The following is a 24,700-nucleotide window of genomic DNA, read 5'->3' as shown; positions in this document are numbered from 1 at the left end:
AAACTTTCTGGTTGAATTTATTCATGGAAAAAATAGATTGGATGGTTCAGCAAAGCTATAACTTGCTGGGCAAATTCAATCTATAACAAAGATTTGGTGATTCACTAAAGAAATGTCTGTAAGTAATTATCAGTATGCTAATTCAGCTAATTCTTTGCTACAACAAATAAAAACGGCTAATGTAACAAGTTTTCTTCATTACTGCAATGAAAGTATACATCATTTTAGCTAACATATTTTGTTAAAAATTTTGATTATATTGAATTAATTTTCATAGAAAGTTAACTTTGCTGTATTAACAAATTTGCTGTTCTATTACCTACAACAATAAATATGATTATCTATAATAGCTAATTTTATTCAGCTGTACAATTTTACTACTTTAACATAGAAAACTGACTGTTCGTATATTATGGCTGTAAATTTACTGTATGAGTCAAGTTTTTAATTGTTTTAACGACGCTTTTTTTTCGCGTGTTATAATTCTAGTTGAGCTAATAGAATTCTGATTAACGTGATTAGAATCTTTTGGTTCCTTCATTTTTAACCAGAATTCTAATTAAATACAATCAAATTCTTTTTCCAGTGAGAATCTAATATTTCCATTGTAGACAGAGCGATAGACGTACGAATGTACGTCCGTGAAATTATACGAACGAATTCTAATAAATTCTCACTTGCGATGCGAAGCACAAGCGTAGTTTACGACCGCACGGGAGATTGTTCTATCAGCGGGTGATTCGTGTAAGCGAGGTTAAAAATTAGTTAGAAACTAGCTGCACAACACGGCTTTACTTTTACTTACCGACGTCTTCATAAAGCTACGAGAGACTCAATCCTGTTATTCTTAAAAATTTGCGGGGCATTACAGATGATGATATTCATCGTGGGTGGAAGCATTCTACTAAGATGCATCGTCGGATGCACTTATTTTTTTTCTTTTCTTTCAGCGCAATGAGTACGAATTGCGGGACGCCCGGAGAAACATATTTCAATTACGCGAGAATTATAACGCGCCTCCTCGCTAACGGCGATTTATTAGCCGACGGAACGATCCGTGAATTCCTTTTTTCTCGTTTCGCGCCTGTTAACGCACCGGACGATGAATTATGATTGTATTAATAATTTATGACGCGAACTACGACATTCGTTCGTCCATCGCTCTGTCTATAGTCGAAATATTAAATTCTCACTGGAAAAAGAATTTTAGTCGCATTAATTGGAATTCTGATTGAAAATGGACACATCAGAGTTTCCTGGTTAAATCTATTATAATTCTAATTAAGATAATCATTGAAAAAAACTAAATTTTAATAAATATTTGTTTGATTAGTTTTAAGTAAATATTTACTAAATGTAAACATATTTATTTGATACGAAACCATTAATTTGATTTAATTATCATTTTTTCTATTGAATAAATATTTATTTATTGTAAGTAAATGTTTACTTATTGTTAGTACTTATTTTTAAAAATGTATATTTTTAGTGCAGAATTTTGATTGATATGATTAAAATCTACTTGTGGTTCGTCCATTTTCTAGAATTTGTTTTCAGTGTTCTGAAGGATTGGATATACCGTCAAATCGTGTGATCACATCATACGTTAGCTATTCTTGTGTTATTACCCCGCAAATTGCCCCGTATAAATAAATCTTTATCTATAATCGTCGCGACGCTTTCGTCACGGATTCTACCGTACCATAATCGTACTCGTCGAGAATACGTCGGTTCGTTTCAAATCCAGAATCCCGGCGTAATCCCGCCGCGATAACTCGCCGGCCAAAAGGGTCAAATGCCTCCCGCGGCGAGTCGCCCAAGATTACGAGCTACGTGCTGTGCAGCTGCAACATATTTTCGGATACGCCCGCTCCCCCGGCGCTCGAACCCCCTCGGCCTATTTGACATACCGCCCTCTCGTCTCGCCCCCCGAAGGGATACCCTCTCCTAAATCGGAATATCCCGGCGAGGCGCGACCAGGCACGCTTCCCAATTCGTATTTCACGACGCGGATCGGACGCGGCTTTTCTCACCCGCTCGTCCTTCGTACCGACCATATTCTGTCCACGAAGCGATATTCCATTCGGTCTCGCTCTTTCTATCGAGCATTCACCCACACCCCTGAGAGAGAAAGAGAGAGGGGGGGAGAGAAAGAGAAGGAGAGGGAGTTCGTGTAGGCGGCACACAGTCCACCCCCCGGTGTTTGCGAAAGGTTTTACGATGTTTGCCGTCCACGTGGAGCCTTATTGTTATTTATAACGACGACCGTGCCCTGTGCGTCGCGTCGCTAACACGCTCGGCTTAATGAAACTCGCGGATATTAGTCCGCGCGAGCTCTTGTCGCGCCATCGTGAGAAATAAGCAGAGAGGAGTTTTTGAGATCATAAAATTGATCATAGCAACGTCGATTAGCGACGCTTTAGATTAATTCGATTTTCTCTCTTCAACTGTACCGGCAATTTCTGATCCAAAAGAGATGGGGGAATCGCTAATTCACGGTTAGTTAATCAGTGGATTAACGGCACTTAATCAACTTAACTGATGTGCACTATTGGATTTGTAATGATATGCAGGATTTATAATGTATTCCGCACATGATCATTTAATATTATGTAGCGCAAAATGGTAATAAACGCTTTCGCGCTTTTGCGGCCGTAAATTCTAACCCCCGGCGGCAACGTTCGCGAAATCTCGCCCAAGTATCTCTCTCGCGGAGATGCGTATAATTCGCGTTTCGACGCACAATTCAAGGAGATATTTGGAATCCGTGCCGGGGAGGATTCTCTTGCCGCGTTAGTCGGCGATTCCATGAAATATACAGTTATGGGGGCGTATTATAAACTCAAGGGTGGATCGAGGGGATGGGCGAACCTCTTCCATTCCTTGCCTCCCTCGGAGCTTGACTACACTGTTACTCGAACTTCATAACGAATACCGTCAGTGAAACTCAGACTTGACGCTTCGGGGAGAGCGAGAGAGAAAGAGAGAGACTCCGAGCGAATCGATAAGCTTTATGAACGATATGAGGAATCGCGGGGAACCGGTCGGAACGATAAATCGTATTTCCAACCGTACTCGGAGAAACGATAGGATTACTATCGCGGTATCGATTACAGACAGTACGATTTGTTATCCGTGAGTGCCGAGAGAGAGGTATGATACAATGTCAAAGTAAGACATGAGGAGTAAAGCGACACAAATAAATAATACGTTTTCAATAATCAGCGAAGTCATTCACGACGATAAATGAGCTTCACGTATGTCGAGTGAATGGAAAAAAAATGAGAGCCGCTTGATTTCCAAAAGATTTGATCCGCGCCATTGTATTTTAATACGTATGATCGACAATGGACATGTATTTTTACGCATTTCAGAATATGTTCCGCTCGTCACTCGGGATGTTTTCGCATTTCCCGATCTGTTATCGCATTGTATCAAGTGGCGTATCGAAATCAATTGAATACACGGCTCGTTGATGTCCGCACGTAAAGTACGACAGCTGTAAACAAAGAGAAATCATTAAATTGATTTTATAGCGCGGACCTCACGCCTCATCGACCCCATTGTGTGTGATGATACCGCTTTTACCCCTTTTGATACCTCCATCGGGAATCATATCGCAACGGATTATATAGAATTTTCCAAATTGACGCGGATAATTTAACACAGCCGATGCCGTTGGGAGACGGAGGGAGAGGGTGAGAGACGGCTGTCATCTCGTTACATTACGTAGAAGTGTCACATTCCGGTTTGATAATCGATTTCAGCGTATACCAAGCGATGACACTCCAAAAATGTTTTGAAGTGCGTTGCGAAAAAATGCATGTGAATGATAATTAGTAGCAATTACTCGACGAGAAGATCAATTTTCTGAAACGTGATAGACACACGGTGTTATGTATCTTTGAAATAAATTAACAGTTGCAATTATTAATGTTGCAATTTGCGCTGGAGCGCTTTGTAATTGCCCATGGGATCTGTTTCACGGCACTCTTTTTACGGCTAATAAAATGGCGTCAACAGGATGTTTTATCGATTAAAGTTGAGCACAGCTGGGTGAGTAGACGCGGTATCATTGAATCCTGAAATATTAAAATGCAGTGACGGGGGTGCGTACAATGTTACCCCTTGGTAGATATCCAAAGCCTGGAGAGGGAGACGGCGGTGGCGGAAATACAGCAGATATTGAAAATGCCCTTCCCTCCACCTTTGCAATTCCCGGTATCTTTTTTCGGCAAAGGACCGGGGTTAGGCATTCCCGATGCGGAATCAGGTAAAAAAAAAATGGGAGAAAAAAGTTACTCGACCGTGCAATGGCGGTAGATATCGTTGTGTAACGGGCGGGAAAATCGTTTGGTGTGTCTCGTATGCAACTTCGTACACACACCCGTACATGCACGTGCGTGAGTAACGTCGTTGTCGCGCAGATGAGAAATAATTAGCCACTCTCATTTCTCAACGACAAAACCAGTCGTACGGTCGTAATATCTGATTGGCTCCGGCTTTAATAAATTTCCCGGGACTGATATTAAAAGCGCGGACGATTACACGAGAGACGTGGCTCGTCGCAGGACGTTGGCAATCGTCGAATTACACGTTGATATTACACGTAGCGTGCCAGGTTTCCTCGTTTCCTCGCTGCCTTTCATCTGCCCGGGTATTTATGTCTTTTTTTTTTCTCCCGTAAAAAGCGCGTTCAATAAGATTTCTGCTGAGAGAAGATCGACTATGTGACTGTTGACTCGAACAATTCAACGAGATGCATCTGAAATATTTAACTTCATCATGTTAATTTTTTCATAATAATATAATTTTACAAGTGTCTTGTCTACGAGATATTACGACGTAATATTATAATATGCTCCCTCATATTTATTTCTTGGATCATTTTCACGATCATATACGTACAAGGTAGACAAAATAATATGAACACCTAGAAATTGCACTATTTTATATACGTTATTATATTTGTTTTATTAAACCTTCACTGTTACTGACGTGGGATATTCAGAATATTCCAGCCTTAAATTCGCTAAATGTTTGAATATTATTTATACAAATTATATATTACATTCAGCGCAAATTGCTTCACAAAAAGTTTTTATAATACATTTATTTCTTTATCTAAAGGATGTATAGAATATTATCAATTGTTGTAAATTATCAAAGAGAACAATGAAAATTGAGATATAATGTTGGAGTATCAGAAATGTACGAGTAATGTAAGTAATAAGAGATTGGGTCATTATCTGCTTTTAATATATATTTTGTTTTTGTTTGACTAATGCTTGAATAATTACCAACGGATATCTAATTACGTTGTACTCTTTTTGTAGAACATCTTTTGTTTGTATAAATTATATTAAAGAAAGAAATTTTTTTACTTTATTTTTTAAATTGCTTTTTATTCCCCAAAATTGCAACAACTTTCCTGATCAATATAGTCGCCTGATTTTAATACCATTTGTAATTTTAAAGAACACAGTGAGAAATAGAATTTTTCCAATATCTTTTAACAATTAGAAGACGTGCTAGAAGAATGGTATAATACTGCACTATGGCAATTGTTACACTATTCAAGCATATATGACTTTATTTTAACAAAAATAGAATCTGTGAAAGATAAATGATGAACCAATTTCTTATTGATAAAATATAAATAGATAGTATTATTTCTCAGCTATTTACACATTATTTTGTCTATTCTCTGTATATCAACGTCGCGTCGTAGCTCAAACTTGTGTAAGAAGAACCAGCATGGAATTGTTTCCACCTTAACTTTTCCTCAACAAGTAGGTGGGTGTGGTTATCCAACGATGTATACACCGACTAGTGTTGTGCGCGAGGGGTGCCTGTGTATTTAATTTCCGACGAAACGAATGGAATTGGTGGCTGTGCCACGGCGAGAGATCGAGGAGCGGAATGGAAGGCGCGAGGAGAAAAAAAAAGAAAGAGAGGGAGAGAAAAGGAAAGGTAAGAAAGCGGAGAAACTTGCACAATCGCTTTCGGGCGCGCCGAATCCGCCCCCGTAACAGTTCTCCGGCCATCGGTTATTCGTATATATAGGATCCTCTATCTCAATTTATAATACACCGAGTTCGCATGCGGCGGCATCGACGGCGGTAGTGGCGGTGGCAGGACGAAAGTCTCACCGAGCGGAAAATGGTTTTTCCTGGGAAATGTGGCGTGCCCGCTACGCGTACAATACTACCCATCAGAGATTCGATGATATCGCGAAATTGAAACGCCGGATTTAAGTGGCCGGATAGAATCGGTCGGATGCGTGACGAAGGAAATCATTGTCGTCGTTTGATTTCGCGAAACTTGGCGTTCCCAAACGTATGCTCTGTATCAAGAAATAAAATCTACAGACGGTCTTTCCGCAGCGAGAATGTTAAGTGACAAGTTTGATGATCGAACAAAATTTAAATATATTATTTGCGCTGATAAAATCGAACAAGCGTACCAAATGGATTAAATTAATCGTAATTTATACTTATCAGATAGACGAATATGACAGATGAATATCAGATTTTATTCTGTACGACGTAAAACGCGCGAAAGTTTCGCGATGAAAGCACAGTACATATGCGAAAATTAATTAATGTGAATTTATAAAATGCAACCATTCTCTAACGTTTCCACGCACAGTTTCGCCGTCGGAAAATAATTTGCAAGACAATGGAGTGAGTAATTCTCATACGGTATCCAGGTTTCCAGAACGCACGGCTTTTGTACGTTGATGACGGCGATTACATACACCGAATGTTCTGCAACCGAACTTAAAAATTGAATGAATGCAATTTTACTCGTCGCTTCACGTTGAAGGCGTATTACGTAAACACGCGTTATAAAAACATCTTTACGGCAGAACTCGTCCGCGCTTTTATATTAAAATCCTGGGCATCCTTCTTTCATCCGTGCCGTTAATAACGTTAGGCGTTTTCCATTTTACATCTTGCGGCATGCAAATATTTTTTGTTCCGGAAACTACTTTAAACGTGTAATAACAATAGAAAACGTTCAACAAAGGCTTGGATAATCACTGACCCGGATATATATTGATCACGTGTAAGCGTGCACACTCTTACATGCACACTCCTACACGCAACCACATAAACGCTTTCGCGAGTGTCGAGATTCAGTATTTCTTGTATTTAATTAAATGCCCACCTTGTAAGCGCTCGGTAAAGGAAATTTTTAACGGAGCTGAAACATTTTTCGTCTCCTTTGTGCATCGCCTCACCGTGAAAAGGGATATTCCGTTGACACGTATCTGGTAGCTCGTTTGAGAGAAGAAACCTTCAATGGGAGATAGAACCCGAAGAAAGGTATCAGTGTACTGTCAGGTTCCATCCTCACGAAAAATCAACGCATCAATGTTACATGACATCAAAAAAGCACGTCTGTTTCTTCTTCGCAAGCTTTGCAGGACATTTCTCAATGTGTTGATCGCAACATTTTAAATTTATATTGAAGGCGATTTATATGATAGAAAGCAAACGTTTCTTAATAATATGCGATCGTCACAAAAAAAGAAAGAGAGAGAGAGAGAGAGAGAGAGATGTAAAGATCAGAACTGTAACTAATCACTAAGTGTCTTCAAGTGAATTGAAGACCGTGTTACTGTCATTTACAATCCTCTCGAGATGATTGACACAGTCGTCTTCGGTCCGTCTCGTTGGCCGTATGTCGATCGGTTTCCAATACGCTCCCTAATTCTCACATATCTGTGCAGGACGTTGTCACTCATATTTGACACGTTTCTCAGAACGTATCCTGCGGCATTTGCACGCGCGATGTGCACGCGATCACCCGCTGACACATATCGTAGTTTGCACATGCCGCCCGCGGGATTGGGATATCCGCACAAGTTTAATTTGATTAAGAATCTTGCTTTCTCCTGACGATTAATTTCAATTTGAAGTTATAATCATTTGTGATACCTACATCTTGCGCGTGCATCCGATGCTTTATGAGAAACTTTAAAATCCGTATCTTTTTGTAAGCTCCTTACCTCAGGGTTGCTACAAAAATCAGAAAAATCAGGGAAAAGTCAGGAAATTTTGCAAAATATTCTAGAAAATAAAAATTTTTAGGTTTAAAAGTTTAATATACGTACATATCTACGCAATTTTGGAAAATACTATTAACTTAATAATTAAAAATGTATCAGCAACATTAATAGTAATTTATATTGCTATGTTAAATTGATCTCTCAACAAAATATTAATGGTTTCCAAATCAGAACAAGAATATAAAAAAATGTCAAAATATTACTGAAATTTTTATATTAGGGAAATCACGAAATTTTGTTTGAATATCAGAAAAAAGTTATGGAATTTTAGGATGAAGAATTTATGACAACCTTGTCCGTCTGACTACGTAACGCCGTTACTACTGTTCCGGACAGGTGTGCACTTTTTTTTGGTTTTCGTTCGCCGTAACTATATGTACGCGTTCCCGGACGTTGTAATATCATCGACCAGGTGCCGATGTACGATATCCACTCCTGTAATACTCATTTCCTACGGTAAAAGCCCTCTCAGCGACTCTTTCAAGCTCGGATATCGGAAAAAACGAGGCATTTCCGTTGGTAAATGTCACGGAGGTTGGTAGATGGGCAGTGCCCACATATTACCAATCAATTTGCCTCTGTCGATACAGAGGTGGAGAGAGCTAGCCAGGAGAAAATATCAGGCTAACTGCACGGGCGAATGGATACGGCGGAGTGAAAGAGAGAGTGACGGAGAAAGGCAGATAGAAGAATATATAGGACGCTTATGTGCGCGAGTACAGAGATGGCCCCTCCATCATATTTAACTGAGATAGCCAATCATCCCTGTCACTAGCGGGTGATAGATTATTTTAATCAAGTTATTTCACCCGAAATCCGATCATTCTCGGCGATAGACGCTCGAGGACGTGTGTAGGTACGCGCGAATGTATACATAAAAATCAGATTAACCGTTTGAAGAGGCAGAATTATTCAGCACTCTAACTCGAAAACAATCAGTGGATGTCTGTGCATTTTCACGTGACAGTATATTACTATATTTAGTATAGTATAAAATATAAATTATCGATTGCAGATGGCCTCGTTGCAAATTTTTACATATCAATCGCTAGCAATCGCTTTATATATCCCTATCCGCTTGCCTTTTTGAAGAAACGGTGTTTCAACAGTTTTATTTGGATGTATCCTGGGAAACAGCGATGTACAGAGTACGGTGCGAAGTACTGAATTATTGTTGAGAGATCTTGCGCCGCTTGAAAAGTTTATCTCGAACTACCTCACGCTCGAGTGATTTTTTCAATAATTCGCGAACGTCGGCTAAGTGTAAATCGCTAATCTCTATGTAGTTTTCATCTTTTCTTTTCTCTTCGCGCTTCTTCGATAATGTATTTTTTAACTTCTCTGATGACGAATTGATCGACGGCCGGCTACGTGAGTTTCCAAGTTCTTATCGAGTTTCCAGGGACTTTCGATATCTCCAAGTTCATTCGTACGAATTTTCTGCTTTTGTAAAATATTGCTCCGTTTTAATATGATATTCCTTGTTAAGCTTTTCCAACAATGTTCAATCGTAGAGAAAGTCAATTAAAAAATGACTAAACTAAAAATTATAAGACGTATAAATAATTAAAAATCAGCTGTATGCAGCTGAAATTGGTTTTAACAGATGATATCGTAAATATTTTGTTATATTTTATATAGCGCTTATTAACATGATAATGTGGAGTATTCCATAAATATTCGAGAAATATTATTCCACGGAAACAACATTTTACGCTGAAATATAATATTTAAACATTTAACTAAATATATAACTCTGAAAATAATTTTTTAAACTACTAAATAATTAAATAAAACTACAAAATAATTGTATTATAGGATATTCAAATTGATTGCAAGAATATAAAAATTTTCAGCGGCATTGTTCATTATGTTTGAAAAAATTTCTTATATAATTATTTTGATGATTCAACAAAATTATTTTCAGATTTGTACCTATATAGCTATATTTTTAGATATTATATTTCAGTAAAATTGATCAAAATCATTTTTCCGTGTAGATTCAATGATTTATTGTTCTCAAGCGTTTGGAAAAATATAGAGAATATAAATTACTGTATTTCTAGAAAATAACGTGAAGAGAGTAAAGAGATCAACGACGCGTCCGAGAAAATTATCATTAGTCACTAACCAAACTTTCCATGTATTTTTCAATTTCCATCGTCATTGAATTGCATGACAATAAAACAGATTCTGCAATATTTCGATTCTTCATAGATTTTGTCGCGAAGATTGAGATATCAAGAACAATAATTTGATACTGAATTTGATACTCGATCTCTCAGTGGGTTGTGGCTAAACGTCCTCATTCCGTCTACTTTCAAGATGTGCGAGTTTCTTCTTTTCGAGCAAACCCCACTTTGTGGAGAAGTCCACGCAGTTTACAGGAAATACGAGTACTCGGTCGACGGTGGGTCGAGCTTTAATCCGCTCTCGTTTCTCGAAATCGTTCCCCTGCGGTGCGATCTTTACGATAAAATCGTACCATATGTAAGAACATTAAATATGTTATCGTTGTGAGAGTTTACGAAAAAAGAACGGAAAAATATAGAATTATCGAGATATTAAAAATCGAGAGATCTTAAACGATCTTTTTGGTCTTTCTCTCTCTCTCTCTCTCTCTCTCTCTGCCGGATCTCTTTCCATTCAGCACACTGATTACGTTATAAGCATATTTCTATAACTACACGGAACAAATAATTTTGTTGAACTATCTAAAAATTGATACTTTGCCAAGAGCACTTCTCTAATAAAATTCATCGTTCGGAATTGACGTTAAACTATAGGTCCCATATGATACTGTATAACCAGCAAGCGCACCACAGGCATATGAGAGAAGTCACCACGAGCTCGGCCACGAGCAATAAGACTGAGGAGGAGGATCTAAAAATTTGACAGATATAAAAATCTGAAAATAATTTTTTTGAATCAATAAATAATTATGCAAAACGCTTAAGCATAATAAGCAATGCCGCTAAAAGTTTTGACATTTTGGCAACCAGCTTGAGCGTCTTACATAATTATTTTGATAGTCCTATATTATTTTTAAATTTGTATCTAAAATTTTACATATTTCAGCAAAACCGTTCTTTTCATGAGATTGCTCACTTCGCTGCCATGTCTGTTATCAAGCATGACAGCCATTACTATGCACCTACTCATACGTATTTATAATCACATTTAATCCATAGATAGTACACATATATGTGTTAGGTTAATATAGACAAAGACTTCTCAGCATCACTTTTATCTCTTTCTATCATATGCAAAATAATCAAAGTGAGCAGTCTAATTATAGAAGTTGTAGTTACAAGCGTTTCCTATTTTAACTGATGAGGAAACAAAAAAAAGATATAGCTTATCATCCTTTAAATTGATATTCGTACACACGCCAACGCGATAGACTCCATTATAAAGAATTGAATAAGGCCGAACGTGACGTCAGCTATTAAAATAGTTGTAGTCGCGAACGGGAATGTATCGACAGGCTGCTTTAAATAAACGAGCTGGTTGTCGCAATGCAAAATATCGCTTCACTCGGAGACGCCTCCGAGAGATTTTAGTCACTTCCGTTTTCCGTGTTCATACAGTGTCCTTTTAAGTGAGCCCGTCGAAACGGTGCGGCACGGTGTGGCGCGGTGCCGCAGGAACGGTAATTAATTAGTAATTATATCAGCGGCTGCTGCCCCGGAAAAAGCCAGTCCTCTTGCGTATGCGCTCGCGCGCGAGCGGAATGGATCGTTGCCGTGTACTGGCAACGAAACTCTCCCCGATAACTTTGCTTTCTGACCTAACTCCAATTTCCGTTAATTATACCGTGGCTACCTACTGCCACCTCCTTTACTCTTTTCCTCTCTTTATTCCGTCTATCCTTCCCTCTAACTTTCTTTCTCCAGTTTTTTCTCCTTATTTTCCTTAATTCTTTCTCTCATCTCCTCTCAGTAAAGATCCGCGATACTTACAATTAGCACGCATCGTTGTGATGTCGGTAACGATAATTATCCGAGTCTGCGAGGTATGCTCTCGAATTACGCTACAGAGAGAACCCTTTGATGATCAGAAGGAAACGGAGCAGTTTATCTGTTATTTGGAATTTCGTAAATTACACAAATAATAGATAAATTATGGGTCACGCAGAAGTTACAACTATAACACAGTTTCAGATTTATCATTGATGAAGAGCCCGACATCAAAACCGTTCAAGAGCAGTTGAACTGTATATGCAGCTACAGATGTTTGCATCTCAATGTAACTGAAGACGCAGTTGCGACTGGAAACAACGTAGTCATGCGATACACCTGCTATTAGACACTGACATCTATGGGGGGGGGATACTTGATACGCGTTGCAGTTCTCCGTAGAACGTAATCTACGGGAACTGGAAATTAAGAGCCGCGGTAATGGCCGAACACATATGTCCAGAAACTGGATAATCCGGTTTCCAATGGTGAGAGAGAAACAGAAAGAGGAGGGGGGAGAAATACAAGAGTGAGAGATGTTCACATCGACGCATTGGCACAAAAGGTGCACTGTCTCTCGAGTATTAATAAATCCTACTGTCGTTTCCATCGACTCCCCGTTTTCGCAACTTCGAAACGCAGTCGCGGGAGCAGAGTCGGTATCTTCGTGTAGCGAATTCGCGAGATTCCTCGTCGTCTTTCCTGTTTTCCAATCCCTCCCTCCCCCTTTCTTCTTCCGGCCTCGTCTACTCCTCTCCGTTGATACCTCGCTCATCCGGGATTCCGAAACACTTGGACTTATTAAATGCAAAATGCTTCTGGCAAACAATGCTTAATCGCGACGTCGTTTCTCGTTGTAATCCTCGTTGCTATAGATGCAGACGCAGAGTGAGAGAGAGAGAGAGAGAGAGAGGGGGTGGGAGGAGAGGAAGGAAGATGAACGATTGCGCGACGAAGAGGGAACGGCTCTTTCACCCACTTGCGCTCTTTCGCGATAATCCGATCTCTCTAAGGAGATTCTCCATTTTTACAACTTCGTTTGTGCTCGCGGCGGACTCTGTTGCCGACGGGCATTCGAAATATTCGCGGAATCTCGTATTTACCCTCGCGGCTCGTGGAAAACCGGGCGAAAAAGACACCCGGGGGGGGGGGATGAAAATAGAGAGTAAGAAAGGACTTTTCCCTGCATCAAGCAACCACGGATGTCCACTCGGCACAACGGATCCGATTATTTAAAAGCAATGGAAATGGATGATGATTTTTCATTATTTTGGTTTATATATCCGAAAGTATGAAGACACAAGAAACATCGAATATAGGAAAAAGTATTTTGATACGGAGATTACATTATACGACGTATTGAGATTGCATTACACGATAATATTATATGATATGAGAAACGTAACGTTTCTTCTCTGTTGTTGAGTTTTCCCAGATATCAAATCCCGGAATTTAAAATATAACATCCTGTATGCCCCGTATATACGTCCGATACAAGGTTCAGGCTACATCTGCACATAATCCATAGATAAATACGGATCGTCGCAATCAGTTTACACGCGGGGATCTCCGTGTAATAGACAACAAGATGGAAATTATCCCTTTTCATTGATATAATATTACATTGCACGTATTTTCTTCTCTCGACTTCGGAGAGAAACATCGGCTTTTCAATTCATGCAATCGCCGCGTTTCTCGCGGGGAATGAGAAAATAATCCTGCGCGGCTCGACATTTTCCGCCCCCGAGGAAGAGGAAGAGAAACAGCAGCTTACAATTGTTTCATTACGTTTCTTTTGGCCACGTTGTTGATGAAGAAAGAATGATAACCCTGACGCGTACAAGCCCGCCAACTGTTCGTCGACGATCCAGAAAAATATTGTAGTCGCAGCCGCTTTGGATTGTTTTGCGTTTCCGGCGTAAACGTCGCGTTGACGAGTTCGGGGATCCTCAGATTAAAATCTGAAAACTTTTCGACCGAGCGAGTATATCGCCCATCGCCCGTAGGCGGTTGAAACAAACCCCCCCTCTGTATCCATCCCTCTGTTTCAGGCTGCACGTTCCCGGAGGAATGGTACGGTCGGTGGTTCCAGTCGGGGATTACGGACTTGGTGACCGTCAACGGTTCTGAAATCACCAGCAAGGGCTTCTGCATCGAGAAAAACGGCGACAAGTTTCTCGTTCACGACACGTGAGTGCCGTTCTCGTTTGAATTGCAAGTGTGGGGTTCGGCCGGCCGATATGAAACGATAGTATAGTTCCATCCTTTTATACCTTCCGTTTATACCCGTCCTCGTCCCCTCGTACTCGGCCTCCCGTCACTCCCCCGGACCAACGCCCGGCGCTCCCCGTCGCTCCCGTTACGCGCCTCGTACTCCCTTCTTTCCAGCTTTTATTAATTAACTGCCCTCCGACAAAGCGCTCGAGGCGACGTGCCAGCCGAGAGAGCACCCGGCGTATAAAACGTTTCTCCTGAAATTCCATCCGTGAAACCGGAGCAGGGGTGGCTTTGAGATCGAAGAGAACGGGCGATCCGTACCAAGCAGCGCGCGTGTTCGTATATCGATATATGTATCTTTACCGTCCGCCGTCGTATTCGTGCGTGTAGTGGTAAGATTTACGACGAATGCGTAGATCGGTGGAGTATCTGCGCGAGCGTATGACTAAATGTTAAATAGAAACTGCTCGCACGCTTGCGAATAACCCCGAGGCAGACGAACGAACTCGGTCGGGGGAAAGTCCACTTCATGATCTGGCGCGCGAAAAAGGCACTGCTTTTCAGTTAGTTATAAAAGCCACGTGTAACTTATAATCACGATCGTTATAGCGCCGACTATTGCGTAGCAATTACTTCCATAGCTTTTCCTCGAAACTTTAAATAGCTCGTTTTGCGAAAAGTAAATTGTACGTATTTCATTTCGTAGTTAATTACATCATATATTTTATGTGTTAATACATGCACGGAATAAGGATTTAAAAATATAATTCAAAATTTGATTGCACTATGAATGTTTGATTCGAAAATCTTTTATTGACGCTAAATTAATAAAATTATCATTAACTCTTCGTAGGCACACGTATTTTTACTTACTCCATAGGCACTCTGAGTCTTTTTGGTCCAACTCTTTTTTTTTTACTGTGTTTTAGGCTTTCAGAAGATGTAGAAAAAATCAGGATTACTTTTCATCTCTACTACATTACCAAATAATCATTTAATTTATATATTAAAATCTTTATTTAATAAAAATTGAAATTCGTGCCAAGAAATTTGAGAGTGAATTTCGCTTGAGTCGAAAAAGACCTAGTGTGCCTATGAAGGGTTAAATTAAGAAAAGAGCAGACAGTCCTTCTTTTATATTTACATAAAATTAATGAAGCAGATTATCCAATATTTTCGATGGAATTTTTCAATAGTGTAACGAGATTATCGTACCATCATGTTTCCCCGTGAATCGACACCATGGGAAAATAATTGAAACAGCGAGTTTCCGAGGTTCGATCACGTTATAGAAAAGAACACATTTCTCGCTGGCTTGATTGTGTAACCAGAGTTTTCCCTATATTTCCATTTCCAACACGGTTTCTGCAAAATCCGCACGTCGCACGTCGGTCCACATGTTATATTTCGGCGGAATAGACCGTACGCCGTCCGTCTGTATACTTTCGCGCGGTAGTTTCTAGTCAAACACGATCTTTTATCCCGCGATAGAATTACAAAAGCGATATCGGCCGAATATAGTAAAGTTCCGAAATAATTCGCGGCTGAGAAGGACCTCGAATCGGCTCGTTCTCGCTCGAAGCGAGAGTTGCTTTGTTGCAGCTCGACGCGGGGAAACCAATTAATTTTGTTTGATCGGCACTTTTTCCAATTTTGCTACTGCGGCGGCCGTTCCACGCTCTCAGCTACCATTCAAACCATGCATATATATCCTCATCAAAGACGTTAAACCGTGGTCCATTTCGTCCGGATAATATTCGCAATATATACATGGTGCGCGGCAGCGTTCATAGCTTAGAATTAAACTTTTAATTGAGCTAAGTCAGGATAATTCTCCAACTAATCGGAAAGATACGTAATCCCGTTCTATAGACATTATTATCACCCGTCGTCCTGCAGATCGGATATCGTATAGTCATGTGGGCGTTTGTGCCGATCGTTCGACTTGATTAACGTGCAGCTATAATCGTAACATTAGCGGGCAGAGAAGTTGTTTTTCGCGGTCGTTATTGATTCTTCCAGGAGGATGAATGTACGAACAAAGAAAAATAAAGCGAGACTATCCGCGATAGAATCGCAAGAACAATTCATTTCCTTTCGTCGATATAGGATGTATAATTGTACATTCAATATATATACCATTATTCGTGGTGGAACGTTATTTATTTACCGTCCGTTCTACTTTTTTTTTCCTCTACAACACTCGCCGATGCGATGCTCGAATTGGGTCGAGTAGGGATTACGTCGAATGGGCTAAGCGGTTTTGCCAACTGCAAGCAAATCTTTTGTGCGAGATTCTAATTCACGGAATAATTTCGTGAATTCGTGATCTTTGTTACTGAATACTCCGATTACAAACATAAACGGTGGTTATATAGGTCATTATTAACACAATTCATAACTTACTAATACAAAAATTAATTATATAAATTAATATAAAATAAATTTATCAATATTCTCTTTATTTAGAATTGTAAAGATATACTTGGATAAATATCTGTTCGAAAATTTTAAATACACATACTTAAAAATGTTAAATACTTTAAAATTAAAGTTTCGAAATTTCTCAATTTGAGAACAATTCTCGACAGTAAAACTCTATGGGACACCGGGACGTCTAAGGTGGACGTTGAATTGAGAGTAATTCTCTATTTGGTATCTATTTGAAAGTGCAACCCTTGGGAACGATTCCTGAAGGGAAAACTAAAGTAGCAAATAGGAAACACAAACTGAACAATCTTAATAGCAGTGCCTTTATTTGTACGCGTACTAGAGATTCTTTCCACTTATAATATTTTAAATATCGCAATATTTATTTTTGTGAAATTGTTTTAATATTTTTGATTTAAAAAATTGCAGAATTCTTGTATGAGTAACGCAGTGATATTTAGTTCTAAATTTAATTTTTTTTAGACAAAAATAGTTTTTGGAGAAATGATTTTTATAATTAATTATTGATTTTGTGGAAACACAATTAATGAAGAGATACTGAGAATTTTGTTTTAACAAAAACGATAGTAGAAGAAGGGCACTCTCGGTTGAATCAATCTTAAGCAATTTCGGTGAAGAACAAGCTTATCGTTTATTTATATCCATGTTGGAGGTAACCATGATTTTCTTAGGAAATGCGATACACAAGCGGTGGCATACGTGGATAGGTAGACGAACGGGCGGAGACAAAGTGATCACAGGAACATCAGGAACGCGAGCAGGATGAGAGGAAGGAAAGGACAACGCGAATGGCGCGGCGGGTGATGTAGAAGCCGAGCAGAGTTGAGAGCTAAGTTTTAATTAATGTAATGGAGAGTAGCGCGTGATTAGCCTCCCAATCAGCATGCTCCTCTTGCTGCTCCGCTGTGGTTGGAGAAGGACGCGTAATGCAAAAAGAGATGAAGATAAAATTTCTAATAAGAAGATACAAAGGAAAACAGAGAGAAATTAGGAATAAAAATGATCGAGAGCGAGATAAATGTAAAAAAATTTAAATAAATTGTTCGACCGGTATTATCAAAATTTTGTAAGAAAAAAATTACGTTGTAACTCGTTTTACTTTTGCATGATATTCGTTGATATCGAATTCAGTACTGAAGAAAAGAGCTGCAAAAACAAAATGTGACGATATTTAAAAAAAAAAAGATAAATTTTTTACGTTTCACGCTTGGATAGCCGTAACGTTATTTATTCAATGCAGATCACGATGCGCCAATTTGCGCGAGCGCAAGAGCTAAATTGTTTGCTTAATGCGCATCTAATTATGCTGTTCTGTATTCTGCATTAATGGATAATAGGTATGGGTGCAAGCGTCATAGTTTGTTTGTTGTTAGTAACGTGGATGTTACCAAACTAGCGATAACTTGCTTATCTTAAGATAACTAATCTAGTGCTACGTCATCCTACGAGCATCTAGAGCTGAAGAGAATCAGGAGAAAATTTCTGCCCGAAGACAACAACAGAAATTTATTTATTTGTTTATTCATTAAAATATAATTGCGATGATATGGTTGTTGTACATATTTGATCAATCATTGTGCTTCATAACAAACAATTGTTCCGGCAAACATTTTACAACGCGAGTCCGACATACATAGCATATCAATTAATTGATTTACGGAGATATTTATGAAGCGTGATACTATCCTACGGTTTTCCCGTTAATTCTTTTGTTCGATTCGTGTTATTTCTCACCGTGACAGGCATCGTCGTGATATTCGTTGACCCGATAATAGTTTCGATCGAGAACAGACTGTACGATACATTGCGCTCGACCGTCAATTAACGGTAACCGATAATCTAAAATAATGACAAGCGATTGCAGTTTGCGCCCTGCGATAACTGTTTGTCGATTTAAAAAGCGTAGAGGGCCTGCAGTTTAATTTTGTATTGCAGACAATTAAACTCATCTTGCGACAGCAGTATCGTTGTTGCGCCAAATGCAGGATGAAAGGCAAGAATAATATATAATTACATTATTTGTTTATTTACGAGTCGACTTCCATTAAAATGTAATTATCTACATTATACATTGACATATATTGATACAGGCATAAGAGCGAATGAATTATAGAAGAAACAGTACATTTTTTTTTCCGGAAAAAAAGAAAAGTTGAAAACTTTCAGGAAAATAAATTGCATCAGTTTAAATTGCTGCTTGTGATGCGATGTTGAATTATATCGAACAGCAGTTAGTAAAGTACCTAAAAAGTAGTTTCAGAGAAAACCATCGTAATAACTGTCTCATTTCTGTTACGTTGTAGATCTATGCAACTGCGAACGCCGATTAATCAAACAGATTATTTTATGCCCCGGCGAAGTTATTGCGAAATTATTATTACAAGTATGCTCGCGAGGATGCCTGGCGATTACATGATTAATTCCCCCTTCATGCGATGCTGGATACGAAATGGGTACACTCGTTAGCCCGCGATAATAAAATTAGTAGTCGCGGACGTCGTCATTAATCCTCCTTAAGCGATAAAGTAGCCAGCACGTTGTAATAATGGAGTATTAGATCTCATTATTGCGGGATAATTGGAAAATGGTGGAATGGCGCGGAAGATGTGGGTTACATAGGATACATATAAACTACATGGGTGAGCATAAGATAATTGAATTGCCACTGTTCCCGCGCGTGAAGTCCGTATTAACGGGAATTTATTAATTTATCATCATATGTTGCTCGATACTAAATAGTTCGAACCCGAAATCTGTATCTAAGCTAATTATTAACCTCGCTGGAAACTAAAAACTTTGGTGAAATGACGACAAGCCCGCCATAAATTACATATGTCGAGAATTATTATTATGATTTCACGATTAATGATGGTCATAATCCGAATTGATTCAGATTGAAGCTATAATTGATATCTCTCTATTAAAATCGCTGCGATTGGAATTTCCTCCCTCCCCCTTCTATATAGTTTGATCTTCTCATAGTATGATATGATTATCTCGTGGAGGAAGTAGTTAACGAGACGTTGTGGTGATAAGGTAGTAATATTACGTTACATTTAATCGCACTTTGGCGTCGTGGTAGCAGCGTCTACTAGACTAGGTAAAACGGATCATTCAGTTATGCAGGATGCGGCTCCGTCAATGTAGGCCTAACGATCTCGCAATGATTAGATCGTGTGTACTGCACGTTCGTACTCCGTTCTAATTGGCGTAATGACGAGCTAATTAAACGGAACTAAACATGTTCTAACAAGTCAATTATTCGTGAGCCGTACTGAATCGTATTCTTGTAATTTGCGTTTCTTTTCTTACATACATTAAGAGAAAAAAATAATTGCCATTATTATGAAATAAATTTAACTATAATTTACCTATAATTATTTTTGGTGCCAACTATACATTTTCTTTTGGTAGAATTATAAATATAAAATTATTATTACTAAATATTAATAATTATTGTTAACTATAAAAATGGTATTCTTATTAAAATTAGAATCAGGATAGCTTGTATGAATACATCATAACTATAATTGTAAGTAAGAGAAACGCTTATATCGGTCAAAGTTAGATGTTGGAATCATACATCTATATGTATTTTATACATTTATTTTAGATATATGATTGCACACCGATTACTTTTGGACTTGCAACACAACCAACTAATAATATTCTCCCCAAATTAAATCAGATCTTTAATTTTGATACTACTAATGGTACTCTTAATCATAATAATTTTACAATTCAATTATAGTCACAAACATCAAATACTTTTCTCTCAGTGAATAAATTAACAAACAAAGTGAATATGCAGAAATTTAAAAAATGTTATGTTCACATATAATGCTATTTGTATAAAAAGGATGAACACATATTCATAACCAACTGGAAACCGCAGTCGAAAGAGAAAGTATCCGCGCGATTCTAGGTACCGACCGGCGTCATTTCCGGTCGCGCGTAGCCGTAACGAAGAGTAAAAAAAAAAGAGGGACAGACGGACGAGTATTCGAACAGGCACAAGCCAGCCGGCGAGGAGGGGTTGGGAAAAAAGTTATATTGCCTCTGCGTCCGGAGTGACGAGCCAAACGCGTCGCCGGCATATGAATAATATCGCACCGCGGCATATAGCGGCGTTTCCACCACGTCACACGACCCTTCGACGCGGCCGTCTCGACGGAGTATTCGCTGATTGGATTCGAATTGCAGAGGGTAGTTCGTATCTACGTCACTATGCAGGAATTGTGAACTTCCGCACGCGGCATAGCGAACAAACTGGAGCAATTAGATCGCGGATCGATTTTGTGACAGAAGGACCGTGGATTAGCGAAAACTAAAATAACTGTGCATTAGTTTTGAATGTCGAAAGATATACAACGAGGACACTTCGATCTTGGTGATGATATCTGCCCAATATGACTAAATATTTTTAGATCCAAAGCGATACAACTTTATATTGGGTAGTAGGGTCACAAATATAAAAATTTCCAAAACTAGAATTTATAGGCTAAAAACCTCGGACAAATATAAAAATATATGTAGGTTAGTTAAATTGGTCAAAACTGTCAACGAATAATTATTTCACACTAATTGTTCATTAGAGATATTAATTTAATGTAAGAAATTAAGTCAATCATAATCAATTATTCTCCTCACATTCGATTGTGATTATTGATCAATTTTTTTAAGGATTCCTATTATAAATCAGGATTAATATATAGAATAGTGCTGGAGAGGAGCCAAAGCTAAAAAAAGCACAAATTTTGAAGATTCCTTATAATTATCCCGATTTTTAAAGAGGAAACGGATAGTAACCCTAATCGGGAAAATAGAGAAGAATGTGTATAAACGTAAAAATAAATATTATATAATTGTATTATTATATAATATTTATTTTTAAAAAATAATACAATTATTCATACACGGTTTTATTGAAATATCTAAAATTTTAGTTAGACATAAATTTGATAATAATTTTGTTAGATCATCAAAATAATTATGCAAGACATTTAAACTGATTGCTAGAATCTCAAAATTTTTTGCAGCAGTGCTTATGATGCTTCAATTTTCCACGTAATTATCTCGATAGTCAATTATTTTAAGATTTAAAATATCTAAAATATCTTTGAGCGTTTCATGGTCCGTTATTCTTATTTCAAGATCATCTTAAGTAATGTTTTAAGGTACTAATACAATCCCCTAATGGTTTATGACATTTTGACTGTACTTATAAAGATTCAAATATAAGAATCGTCTATGAATACCGGCCTGTATCTGTCTAAATTTTTAGATACTTCAATAAAATTATTGTTTTTGTATCTTGACACATTTTGACTAGCGAAACAATCACTTTAAAAGCGAGACTGTCCCGCCGAAAGCGGAACGTCTGGTCACATTACGTACGTCAGGCACATTAGAAAATCCGGTCGGTGATATATTTGTTGTGGAATAGAGACTTAAGTGAATGAAGCGGAAGCGCTGTAGTGGAGTGCATCGACGATCGAAGTATCGGACAAACGAGCGTCCAATATTCCATTTGCGAATGTAGAACGAAAAGGAATTACCTTTCAGGTCATGCAGCATAAGATACTACGCGATGGAGAATGGGACAGAGAGAGTGGAAAAGGAGTGAAGAAAATACGATGAGGGAGAAGAACGAGTGGATGAAGATATCCAACGGGATATCCTCTTCTCCACGGTTCTCTATAGTTTTCCATTTTCTCTGTCCAACTATCGTTTCTACGTGGGGCGGGGTCTTCTTATCCCGTCTTACTCGCGATTGTCTATACCTCGATGGTTTCTTGCGCCGCGCGACGCCCGCAGTAAATAGCTTCTTCTCCCTGTTGCACTTCTCGTGAACGTTCCCTCCTTTGTGAACGCTCGCGACGGAAGAGAGTGCGAGGTTCGTCGTCCTCGAAACCGCCAGCCATTCGGCTGTGTTTGGCTGTGCATTTTGAAACTTTCAAGACGGATGCAGGTAAACGGACGAAGTTTCGAGTTTACTCGGATGGGCGACGTTGGCGCGTCACTTTACTAATTGCGTTCAGGATTTACGGGACTCGGGGGCGCGAGAGGATTTCAGGATCGCGCCGATGCATTACCGCGTCGAATCGTTTCTTTCTCGAAAAAGGGACGCTGCGGCACGATGAGAATGCTTAATATGAAAGCGTAGCCGTTGTGATCGTAGCAAGAAATAAAATTGCTTTGTTGCCTTTGATCTTTTCTTTAAATGTTAACATTCTACATTTTCAGTCAGTGAGAAAATAATTAACATGAAAAAGTTTTCAGAAAATGCTCAGCATTCATGTTGCATATAGTTTATTGAGCCTCGTTATTTTAGGGTTAAATCCTAAAATATGCCATAGGCGTTTTCGCATGAATGAAAGACGGAACTCATTGTTCACCGCTGCGTCTCGGGGTTTCCGGATGCCGCGCTTTTCGCGAGCAGAACACGAAGAGGAGAATCACGGACGGCTGGCGCTGAAAGTTCCAGTCACGGTTTGCGATCTTAATTTCTTGCTCCGTTCTTGCTCCGCCCACGCCGTGATGCGGTTTTTTTCCTTTCTTTTTTTTCCCTTCATTTTTGACCCGTGGAAACGCCGTCTGCAGGGAACACGAATGCGAGGTGGAAACATTCCGACCTGATGTCGGTTGTCGGTCTCGCCGGGGTGAACCCCCGCGTAAATTTTCGCCCGACTTGAGAAACCGTGGCGAGGTGAAAATTGTTCAGAATCAATGACCTCGAGCTCGAAGGGACGACGCAGCGTATTTTCCCAGGTTCGGCCGGCGCCCGACAGCATCGAATAACGGCGCAACATCTACGCGTTACTGATACTCAACTCGAAGTAACGTACGGGATATTCTGCAAAATTCCGGGAATGCTCGGAAAGCGAATAACATTTGAAAGCAACGATCTGTAAATCGCTACCGTTGCCGAATGCGTTTCAGCTTTCAATACAACAATCAAAAGTGCAAAGATGGATGATTTCGAGCAACTGAGAATGTTGTAGTTTTGTTTAAATTTTACTACTTTATATATCGGTTGCATAATGAATACATGGAAGAGTAGGAGATCTGCGAACACTTAAGGGAAAGATTTAATAAAGTTGATGATTATTTATTAAGCAATAGAAATCTTTAATTCTCAAAACATACTGCAGTTATTTGGTTTTAAACTGTAATAATTAGTTAATTTAACATTCATATATATGTTATCCATATAAATTATAATTTTAAACAAAACAAAATTTTTGCTGTTCGGAATTACTTGTTGTAAGAGCAATGCCAAAAGGCATTGCTTTTTTTGTTTAAAATTATTAATAATATATAAATTTACATTGATAATGAATGTTAATTAATATTGTGTTTAAAGCCAAAAGATTTTTTAATAAAGACTTCTATAATTGATAAATAATTGTTAGCTTTATTTAACTTTTTCCTTACATATTCGCAAATACCCCACTTTACATTAAAAATATCAAAACCATATAATGATATTAATCTTAAACAACATGTATCTTCTACGGTTATGTGTTATAGTGTAACACTTCTGTAACCATTTCTTTTCTCCAGTTTGCTCTCCAAATTGTCATGAAAACAACAATTTGAAATTTAATAAGAGTTAAATATGAGAATTTATAAAATTTGAGAAACCGAAAGATAGAAGAAATCCGGGACCAGAAAACGGAGCAATGTTGGTGATCATTCTCTATTTTTCTCTCCCAAATGCCACGGTGAGGACTCACGCAATTTCCAAATTCCATTTGTACGGGCGAAAAAGAGACGGCGGGAAAGAATTGACGCTACTAAAAATTTCAGCTCTTGGTCGCGACCTTAATTTCTTCTCCCTCGTGACTCCTGACTTTTGCTGCTCGTTTTTGACCCGCGAAAATGGCCGACCTGGTAGCGCGTGTCGTGGGTAGTATGGTCGACATGAATAAATAAAAGAGTTACGCCGCTGAGGGAAAGATAGATAGAAATAGAGAGAGAGAGAGAGAGAGAG

The 24,700-nt window shown here is 38.7% G+C and overlaps 1 protein-coding gene across 1 annotated transcript in view; it reads left to right on the top strand.

The window, feature by feature from the left end:
• The window catches only part of LOC108730142 (uncharacterized), a 120,755-nt gene that overhangs the window by 41,988 nt on the left and 54,067 nt on the right, over positions 1–24,700 (top strand). Inside the window, exon 3 of the mRNA XM_018459645.1 lies at positions 14,088–14,226. Coding sequence (XP_018315147.1) covers positions 14,088–14,226 — 139 coding nt within the window. The remainder of the gene's footprint in view (positions 1–14,087; positions 14,227–24,700) is intronic.

The sequence above is a fragment of the Mycetomoellerius zeteki genome, unplaced genomic scaffold, assembly GCF_001594055.1.
Source record: "Mycetomoellerius zeteki isolate Tzet28-1 unplaced genomic scaffold, Tzet1.0 scaffold85, whole genome shotgun sequence".
NCBI classification, from domain to species: Eukaryota; Metazoa; Arthropoda; class Insecta; order Hymenoptera; family Formicidae; genus Mycetomoellerius; species Mycetomoellerius zeteki.
The sequence above is the reverse complement of the archived record's forward strand: the minus strand, read 5'-3'. Positions and strand labels throughout refer to the sequence as shown.